General features: G+C 38.5%; 1 protein-coding gene across 14 annotated transcripts in view; it reads left to right on the top strand.

Moving 5' to 3' along the window:
• The window catches only part of NRG1 (neuregulin 1), a 159,785-nt gene that overhangs the window by 130,335 nt on the left and 18,361 nt on the right, over positions 1–11,089 (top strand). For 7 of the 14 annotated variants that reach the window (XM_014537866.1, XM_014537865.1, XM_014537862.1 and 4 more), the window contains 2 exons: positions 1,332–1,390; positions 8,506–8,529. In XM_014537866.1, coding sequence (XP_014393352.1) covers positions 1,332–1,390; positions 8,506–8,529 — 83 coding nt within the window. Of the gene's footprint in view, positions 1–676; positions 745–1,331; positions 1,904–8,505; positions 8,530–11,089 lie in introns of those variants that run through there. The other 7 variants (XM_014537863.1, XM_014537870.1, XM_005864033.2 and 4 more) reach the window with 3 other exon arrangements.

Genomic DNA, 11,089 nt, shown 5'->3' with positions numbered 1-11,089 from the left:
AAATAAATATATATATTTATTTTTTTAATACAGGGAATGTAGTTTCTCTTGTCAGTAATCATTAGGGTGCAAAAGTGCTTGACTTCCAATGCAGTTTGATGACTTAAATTATAAAAATACCTATGAAATAAGTACAAAATTGAATGTTTATAAAAGTAAAAGCTCAGAATGATTTAAATAATTGAAGGTTATGGGCTCTCATGTAAGCTCTCACCAAAACCAGTGTTTTGTTTTTAAGTTATTTTCAATGACAGCTGGCAATGCAATATTATATTAGTTTTAGGTGTAAACATAGTGATTAGATATTTATATTCCTTACAAAATGGTCACTCTTATTAACATAGGAAGAGTCAAGGATCAGTGGCAATTAAGGAAATGCCAAAGGGAAAATGAGTTAGCTGCCCGGGTCTTGCCAGCCCCAATCAACTTTTCAACCTCACTCTAGTTAAATTTCAGTTAACTTATGAAGACTGAAGCATTTCAATAACAACAAAAATATATACCCACAGTTTTCATGGGACATGGTTTTCTAAATGTTTTTTGTCTTTTCTTTTCTTTATGTTGTTCAGTCACCAGGTCATTTGTAGGAATCTCCATATTCCGTAGGAGGAAAATTGCCAGTCTGAAAGTTCAATGTCCTTAGCGTTCTATTGCTTATCACATTTTTGCCCTCTAGGTGCCAACCTGGATTCACTGGAGCAAGATGTACTGAGAATGTGCCCATGAAAGTCCAAAACCAAGAAAGTATGTTAAAATAATCTGAAATTTGCTTTTTCCCCCAAAACTACAGCAACAAGCACTACCACTTGGTGTTTTTACAGCTCAGTTGTAACGGATTCCTTTTGTTTGAATTATGGTTTCACCACTCGGGGCATAAACCGTTGAATCTGACCTTGTTCAGCTGTCTCACAACATGGGCCCGAAAGGTCATCAATTTAAAAGAATGACCCACCAGGGTGGCCAGTGATGCTGGCAACCATGGCAGGCAGGCCAACCAAAAAAGTGTCCTTCCAAATGTTTGACTGAAGTTATCAAATGGCAAACCGAGATGATGTTTTAATTTTAAGTGGCTCCCCTTGAAAGAAAGCAGTCACTTAAAATACTGGGATCTTCCTGTCATACAAACCCGAGGACCGCATTTGGTCCAGATTTCTAACCCTTTGGGGGAAACGCCAGAGTCTGAAAACCATGATTAGGACAAAGACTCCGTTCCTGAGGGTGAACTCACCAAGTTCGGTCAAATGACACTGAAGGAGCTTCTTTCTAGCATATATTCACCTCTTCTCTTTTTCTCTGTTTTTTCTACCATTGTTTTTTGTTTCTTCTCTCAGGTGCCCAAATGAGTTTACTGGTGATCGTTGCCAAAACTACGTAATGGCCAGCTTCTACAGTACGTCCACTCCCTTTCTGTCTCTGCCTGAATAGGAGCATGCTCAGTCGGTGCTGCTTTCTTGTTGCTGCATCTCCCCTCAGATTTCACCTAGAGCTAGATGTGTTTGACCAGGTCTAACATTGACTGCCTCTGCCTGTCGCATGAGACCATTAACAAAAGCGATTGTATTACTTCCTCTGTTCATGGCTAGTTGGCTCTGAGAACCTAATAGGTGTGTGAGGCTCCCAGTGTTTCTGAAACTGATATTGAATAATGTGATACAAAATGATAGCCAATATCAAGCAGTACATTTATAATAAAGGCATTGAAAAGTCTCACTTTTATTGATAAAATAAAAGCATTCCACTGAACAGTCCATCTTCTTTATAAAATGACAACATCCTGAGAAAGATGTTGCTAAGTTGTAACCAGTATGCACTTGAAATGATGGTAAGTTAAATTTGGTTTCAGAATGTATTTATAACGAATAAACATAATAAAAAGAGTTCAGATGTTTTTCTTCATTAACCAGCAGTTTGCATTTAGGTATAAAAAAAGCACTGAGTAGGAAAATTAATAACAAACAAACATTTCACAGCAAATGAGAGAGCCTGGCTTCTATTTATGTTGCTTAGGAAACAAGTGATTCAGAACTAGTTTAAATAATCATTTGTTTATGTTAGCATATCTTTATTGCTAGTTTCAATTGTAATTTTAAGGGAAAATAGATTTTTTAATATTTATTATTTACTTTGAAATATAACAGTTCACCTGTAGATAATATATTTCTGTTCTTTTTTAAAAATACATTTTTATTGATTTCAGAGAAGAAGGGAGAGGGAGAGAGAGAAATATCAATGATGAGAGAGGATCATTGATCGGCTGCCTCCTGCATGTATGGCACATACACAGGTTGCGGGCACTGAGGATTGAGCCCACAACCTGTGTATGTGCCATGACTGGGAATCAGTCTGTGACCTCCTGGTTCATAGGTTGATGCTCAACCACTGAACCACACTGGCTGGGCTAGATAATATATTATTTAATGCAGAACTGAGAAATGTTAGTGGGTTTCTATGGCTCCATGAACATCATTCCTAAACAATGCAATTCATGTTGCATATTATGGCATGGATAACTGAACTATGTACTTGTCATTCTATTGTGAATTGGGACTATAGCTTTTAATACTGGGGCTTCCAAGGTATTGTATTTAACATGGATTCCATAAAGCTATCCATTTAGATCAAAGGTTGACAATTTTTTTCTGTAAAGGATCAGACAGTAAATACTGACTTAACTCTACCATTGTGGCACAAAAGCAGCCATAGACAATACATAAAGTGATGAGCATGGCTCTGTACTATTAAAACTTTATTTGTAAAAAGCAGGCAGTGGGCTGGATTTGTCCACCTCTGATTTAGAGTATCAGTTGCTCACCCTGAATATAACACATAGCTCATTGCAGTGTAAATTTATGTAACACAAGAAACAGTGATAGGAGCTGGTCATTTGGGGGCTCTAAAAGAGTGGATTTATCCTTATTCAGATGCATGCAGCGAATAAGATTCAGTCCCTCAGGTTAACAGTCCTAGAGTAATAAGTGCCATTGAAAAATAAATTTCCTGTGCATCAGGGGGAGATTAGACCCATAATATTGAATCATTTATTGAGTGAAATGGTACTAATTATATATTTACATGGGCTACATATCAAATATTATTTTTCGGCCATTTTCTGTTGTAAAAAATTGGTAAATTGATATTACTAAATTTTCAAATGCAATCTTCACTTTGTTGACAAATCTTGAAATCATATGCATTTAGTGAACAGAATTTTTCTCTCCATAGCTATAGATTAATTTTTCAAAAGTCGATAAGATGGAAAGTGAAAATAGAAGGAAAATAAGAGAATTTATATATTAAAGCCATTCCTTTCAGAAATTATGTGTTGGTATTCAAACAATATAGATTTAGCAAGTCCATGTAACTGTATAAATACAATGAAATTATACTTTATAATTTAACAAAAATTCTGAACATTTGCATTATACTAAAAATTTTGGTGTTATATCGTTTTGTTGTGCACTGAAGGCAATATTGGGCCACTGCATAGAGAAAAGCATTAAAAATGAAGATATTTCTAAAAATAATAATGCCATTGGATCTGACAGTTATAACCAGAGAAAATATTCTCAACTTCTCTTTGAGAGCATTTTCTGTCCTAAGATATTATTTAAAGAGAGCCACACTGTGTATTTAATCAAAATGTGACTCCTTGAACAAACTCTTTCGTGAGCTTTTGGAAGACATCCAGAAAAGCAGCATTCCCATTTAACCTGATTTAACAAAGATCGATCAGAAGCACATTTATGAACAGAATCTGCAATGGCTGTGCATTGGTGCTGCCTCGCGCCCAGAAAAGCAAGGCCCTCTAATCAGAAACTGCTTCCCAAACTTGTCTAGCCCAGAGTTAATTTTCTAACCTCCGTGTCGTAAATTCTCAATGTTTATTTCTGCACACTCCCCCATAGAAGACAGGAAAATAGATGTTTGCTGTTCTAAGAACTTTATGTTCAGTAGCAATGAAGGCTGCACAAAGAATAAAAAACATAGCCACAGTGGTAATGTTTAAAATGTACTTGTTAGTGTTCATAAAGTCTGAAACACAGAACATAAATTTTAAAAGAAATGATATTCCCCAGCTTTAAAGAGAATCATTTTTTTAACTTGCCAAACCACATTTCCAGTGGAAAAATAATGTTCCAAAAGAATGTCCAACTTTTACAATGCTTATTAACACATAAATTACATTATCAGGATTTGATGCAACTTTTCTGGTTAGAGTTTCCTATGGGGCCTTTTATTGATTTATCAGAACTGATTTAAATTATAAAAAGAATGGAACAAATGTTTATTTTATATGGCTTTTGTGAAGGCAGCCATGTGCCTTGAAATAAAACATATTTATAGTGCTTCCTAGGAAAATATTGCCAAGGCTAGTCAGCTTCAAATTTAACCTATGGACACAATTCCTACTTCAAAGGATTGTGTTCGTGTGTGTGTGTGTGTGTGTGTGTGTGTGTGTGTGTGTATACAAGCAATCCATAATCAATTTATAGACTTTATGGAGAGGGGAATAAAACATTGAAGGCTTCAATAGTTAGAGGAAGTATGGGGCAAGTATGTCATATATAAACTAACATTTTATAGGAAGTAATCACAGAATAGCCCAAACTATAGAATACTTTAAAAGAGTGCAGTTTTAGAACTTTTGGGCCTATTCTCAGAATGACTACACTTAGCAGATATCCTTAAAAGTAGTTGTGAATCATAGGTTACTGCTGCACAAATTACTTATGTTGATTTCTAAATCTTTTAAAACAAGTTATTCATTCATTTATCAAACATGTATCTTGCTAACAGTAGAATAAAGGCACATCAATCTCCGACAAAATTATCATGAATTCCACCGAGTGTAGGGAGATTTTGCTGTGTGTGTGTTTGTGAGTGTGCTCTTGTGCACATGGAAACCGGAATAAGGAGAGAGTCTCCTATTACATTTGTAAAGGTAAGTTGAAAATTAAAAAGTGAGACATGAAATTGGTCCCGTTTAGAATTGACATTGACAGAAATCCTTTAGAAACCTCCGAGGTGCAGAAAGGCAAGACTATACACAAGTCTCTGAGATTATTTCCATAAGGAGACCCAGGACGTTAAAGAATAAAATCCCGAATGTCTTCAAATTTTAACAGAAACCATAATTGCATGAACATGTAACTTTGGTCAAAGAAAGTTGTTTCATTGTTCATTTCACTAATGGAATAGAAAATTTAAATTAACCTGCAGGTTAATCAGTTTTCTTCAAACAATTATAAAATCCTTTATAAAGCAAAGGATTAGTGAGTCAATATTTAATAGTTTCTGAAGACTCGCGGATTTAAATTAAAATTTTATATTGCTTACTGCACAGCAGGAAATCACATGTAGAAAAGGAAACTGAATTGTTTACAGTAACCTTTGTGTTTTTGAATTATTAATTTAATTTGAAAATGGAGTGGCTAGGCAGACATTCAATAGGAAGTGTATGATGCATAATGAGCCCAAGCCAACATTAGATTAAATAGAATAGATAGAAAGTAATAACCTCTTTATGAAATGAAAAGTGTTTGTGTATTATTTTTTTCTTGACTCACAATGAAGAAACGTAGCCACTGATAGTAAAAATAAATTACAGGAGTGTTTGCTCCAGGTCTAGAATGACTGATGCATGTTTCCTCTGCTTGTTTCCTTGTTAGGGCTTATGGCCAGAAGAGATTCCAATTTTAAGTACCAATTTCCCTTTGAATTATTTGAAATTGGAGCTGCCTGATATGAATGACTTCCCATGAAATGAAATTATAGTTAGGCTCACAGACTTACCTATAAATGTAAATGCAGTAATATGTATGCATGGGCATGCTACTAATTTTATTGAAGACTTAACCAAGCTTTCTATGCACCTAATACAGATCATTAGCAGTGTTCATGTAGGCATGGAGTAATGATTCTCTGGGAAGAGTTTCTGTAGATATTTCTTGATTTTTTTAACCCTTAAATTGTTACTGACTGGTAGGAGCAAAAGGCAAGAGATGGAGAGAGTTTTAGAGAGAAATTTTGAGTCACATCCGCATGAAAATGTGTAAGGAAATTTATTATCACTCCCTCCGAACATGAATTTTCATACCTGGTGTTCCAAAGTTTACATGAAGGGAACAAATTGAAGAAAAAAAAGAAAGTCCATTTGTCAAATTGTTACACAAAGGCAAGAGACATTTGTTTTGATTTGAATACATTTGTTTTGCTGTGAACATTGTGCAGCCAGATCAACCCCACATCCTCTGGTTTTTAATTTATGAAAAATGTGGTTATTTGCCTGAGTACCCTGGACCCCAGGCAGAGGGACTCCCTATTATATCTAGTGCCTTTCTTTATCATTGTTACTCAATGAACTATTTGATTTTTTTAAAATCTGTGAAACCTCATTTTCTTAAGAGGTGGCGAGTTTTTAAAGTCTAAATTCTTGAGGTATCCCAGGAGCTTTCAGAGTTTTCCTGGCTATGAAATTAGTCAAAAGTAAATCTCCACGCAGTAACCGGCCCAAGGGGAACATCCAGACAAGAATGTTCTCCAAGCTGTTAAACCCTTTGGCCACTGGCCGACCCATTTCACGGCTTCTTTATTCCATAGGGTCACCCTGTGAGGCATGTGTCAGTATCATAAGCATTTTGCCAATGAGCAATTAACTTGTCCAAAATCACTGAACAGGCAAATGGCAGAGGCAGGACCTGATACCAGGAAGGCTCCAGCTCTCTTAGCTCCTACCCTTCCCTCTCTGTAGGAGGCGCATTGTCCAGGCCCAAACTGATGGCTTTGTAAGAGAAGTCCCTCTCTGCCAAACTTAAGAGGTCTTTTTTTCATATTGGTGGACCGTCCTGCTGTCTCTTTAATCAGGGATCAAGGGGAGGAATATAGGCTCCTGATTTCTGTTTTCATTCTGGCCCTGCCTCGCCACCACACTATATGCTCCTAAAGGGCCCCATCTGGTAGAATTTGATTAATCATTTTTGTTTCAAGGATGGAAAGTGTCATTTCTAGGGCTTTTTTCTTCTTTGCCTTATGTTTCCCCTCTACCCATTTAAGCCCATGCAGGTCCTGCCAGGCCTGCAATCCTGGCGCCTCTGCTGGAGTGCAGGCTGGGGGCTCACACCTCTGAGTTCCCTTCCTGGCCTGCCCTCCGGTCCTCTGGATGCCTGTGCCTGTCTCAGAGCTCAGCACTGTGGAGTGATCATCTGATTGGCTCTCTGTTATTTGAGGGAGTAATAAAATTAACTAAAGGCCGCAGGAATTCCCAGGAATAGAATCCTCCCCCTCACCCCCCCCCTTTTTTTAACAATTTGAAAAAGGCATTAAGCGTTTGCTGTGCCATACAGGAATGACAGGAGGAAGCTGGAAGCAGGTTCTGATGCCCCAGTGCCCTCTCTGGTTTTTGGAGCAGAAATGTTTGTTAATATCACATGAGGGGTGGAGAAAGTAGAAAGTTAGGAGACAAGGAGATAGAGTTGGTTTTTGTCTTTGTTGGTTTTTTTTTGTAATATATTTTATTGATTTTTAACAGAGAGGAAGGGAGAGGGATAGAGTTAGAAACATCGATGAGAGAGAAACATCCATCAGCCACCTCCTGCGCACCTCCTACTGGGGATGTGCCCGCAACCAAGGTACATGCCCCTGGCCGGAATCGAACCTGGGACCTTTCAGTCCACAGGCTGACGCTCTATCCATTGAGCCAAACCGGTTAGGGCTTGAGTTTGTTTTTTATTAATAATTTTTAAATTCTTACCCAAAGATGTTTTTTTTAAAGAGAGAGAAGAAGGGAGAGGGGGGAGAGAGAGAGAAACATGAATTGATTGCCTCAAGTAGGCATCCAACTGGGGATTGAACCCCCAACCTGGATATGTGCCCTTACTGGGAATTGAACCCTCGACCTTTCAGTGTACAGGGCAATGCTCCAACCAACTGAGCCACACTTGCCAGGGCAAGGAGACTGTGTTTTTAAAAATCAACAAGAAAGATGAGAGCATAACCAAAGAAAAATATAAATCCAATATAATAAAATTTTCAGACCAAATTTTTAAACCCATGGCTTCTATTCCTGGCTCTGCCACTGTGAGTCTTAGGGGAAAATAATTTCATTGACCTGGAACTTTGCCTCTACCTTTTAAAAAGACAGGGATGAAATAATGCCAAATGCCTTTTGTAATTATAAATATGATATTTCTATTTCTAAACAACATGGGAGCAGGAGCGTAGAGAATAGTTAAGCTATACAACTTCTCCCTCAGTAAGGTCTTTTAAGGGTTAATAAAGTCTCAGTGTGCTGGTATTTGCACACTCCTTGAAAGAGAAGTTCCCTTTGTGGACTCCTGGGGGCGTACCTGAGCACTGCTTCACTAACAACCACCATTTGTCCTGTTCAATGTGCACGCACAGAGAGACGTAGTAGTCATGTGTAATGTGTTTTGGAGTGCAGTGTATTACTCTTTTCTGAAACTTTTTCCCTTTCTTTCTTTTTTTGTCAACTTTCTGCATTGGCAGAGCATCTTGGGATTGAATTTATGGGTATGGACCAATCATCATTCCTTTTAGCCTGCAGAATTTAGAGCCTATGAGCTGAAATCTTTTTCCCTTCCTACTCTTACCTTTCAGTTCCTAACTAATTTCCTTTTTCTTTAGAAGGGATCATACAGCTATAACTAAAGTGATTGTTCCACTTTCAATCTATGATTAGTTTACCCAAAATGTTACTGAGCACAGCAGCTTTTAGTTTTCCAAGCTTCACTTAGAGTTTAAAATCATCTCACCTGCTGCAAATTCACATACATCCCACCTTCCTTGACCCACTGATTGGATCTGGCCATGATGTTATTTAAGAGCTGGGGTAAGTTGGAATGACACACAGGCTACAGGAGGAACCAAACCAGGGGCTTAAGAACCAAAGAAGTTTTAAATACTTCGCCCTAAAAAAAAATACCACATCTTAGACTGATGGGAGTTTGACATGCAATATAAAAATCATATGCAATATAGTAACATAGAAAGCCCTTACATTGCAACACAATATGACATGAACAGACATGAATTGCTCTGATTTTCTGGAGCTGTTCAAGCATGACTCTAGTCAGCTCCATTATCTCCTGAGCAAGGAAATAGAAAACAGAAAGATATAAGCCTTGTGCTATTTTAGGTGGAAATTCTAGTGCTAATGGAATTAAACTTGAGTCACTAAGATTATCCAGACAAGTAATCAAATACTGTAAACATCAAATATCTCCTAGGAGCATATGAATTTGGAGCATGCTCCTTCTGAAGGCCTTCGTCCTAAATAGTTGATAGAAAAGGTCAGTCTTGGGAGGAGGGGAAGCCGTGCTACCTTCCCAGAGGCTCCACTGCACAGGCACCAGGCCTCATGAACACTGCACACAGCCCTGAAATGGGTAATGGGTCAACAGTGTCCTGATTAACAGAATACCTGCTCCCCATCCAGCTGGTGTCAGTGACAACATACAGGGAGGGCACCCTCCAACTGCTCTTTCATTTTGGCTGATAACCTCACAGTTGACAGCTAATGCACTTTCCAGTATTTGTGGGAAATGAGGCTGTCGCAGGCTCTCCCAGTTGCAGGAATAGAAACTCAATGAATTGTCCCTTCCTCCAAAAATCTTCCAAACCATTTAATGAGAAAGCCCCTGCATTTATATGTGGTCTTTGAACATCAGAGAACACCTCCCAAGAGTGAGAGGCAAGAGAGGGACTACCAATGACACTTGAGTGGCAGGTCGCCTACATGAGGGAAGTTATCTATATGGTTTACTTCCTATATGGATAAAAAGTGACCCACTTCTGAAAAGGCTTATTGGCCTTTCCTGCACGGAGGAAGAGCTTTCCACCATCACCTCCCTTCTTCTCCCTAACAGCATCTTTCCTACTTTATCACATTGGAGTCTCACTATAGAATTTATTATTCCCATTCCTGAGCAAAGAAGTGAGGTAAAGGATAGCTCAGATATACCAATTCGCCCTTAGTAAGATCTTAAGAGTTAATAAAGACTCCACAGTCCCAAGACAAGACCAGTCAACCCTTAAGGAAAGTCAGACCTTAAAGGTCAATTAAAATTGAGAAAGACAAGGCCTCTGTCTCTTGGCCTGGCCAGATCCTACTGAAAAACATGCTCAATCTGATTCACTTGAATGTCCAGCCAAACCAAAAAGCAAAGTCTCGGCAGCTTTTCCATTCATTACGGCCGAGCTGCCAATTGGACCGAGGGCTTCTCTTTTTCAGCACTGCCTCTAATTTACTGTTGTCCTATTGACCCCATTTTACACTAGGAAAAAAATAAGGAGAAAAAAAGGGGGGGTGGGGTATTTATATAATTTTCATCAAGTATTTTTCTCTTAACATTCATATTGTGGGAGTGACCTGATCTAGGAAATCATTGGAAAATCAAACAGAAACAGAGGAGAAACATTGAAGGCAGTCAGTAAATGCTGATGGGAATACAGAATCCTAGTCCCACATCTGTGTTCTGTGGGCCTTGGCTTTCATCGGTCATCTTAGCACTTTTGCTTGACCCCTTGGCCTTTATTGTGCTGCCCTTTTATTTCCATGACTGATCTCACAGGGAAATGTGTGCCTTCCTACAGAACATAGGAAGAATGCCAGGTATTCACAAACCCAGGTCAATCTATTCTTTTATTATTAACCATCAAAAACGTGTCAAAAGAATCCCTGAGAGTACACGTGATGCTTGGTCTTCCTTTAGTCCTTGGCTAGAGCCCATGTTTTCAGTTTGCAGAAACCATTTCCCAGTTTTCCTAAAGATACGATGTTAAGATGTCAACGCAACCAAGCCCTTACTATTTTAAAAGAAGAAAAAATAGAGTGAGTGAAAAAGGACACAGAAGGCAGGGTCTTCATTTTCTTGGCAATAATACGTGTGCACTCCAATTTCTTAACCAGCTCGCAGGAACCAAAGGAGCCTTGCTCTGTGTCCTGGGTCCCCTGGAGGACCAGCAGGGAGGTGCTGCCTCTGCTTCTTGACATAGATGCTAAATACTGATCTGGATGCCAGGTCATGGAGGAGGCTCCAGTGGCACCAGCTCACAGATTAGCACCCCATAA

The sequence above is a fragment of the Myotis brandtii genome, unplaced genomic scaffold, assembly GCF_000412655.1.
Source record: "Myotis brandtii unplaced genomic scaffold, ASM41265v1 scaffold185, whole genome shotgun sequence".
In the NCBI taxonomy this organism is placed as follows: domain Eukaryota; kingdom Metazoa; phylum Chordata; class Mammalia; order Chiroptera; family Vespertilionidae; genus Myotis; species Myotis brandtii.
Note: the sequence above shows the minus strand (reverse complement) of the source record. Positions and strands in the feature narration are given on the sequence as shown.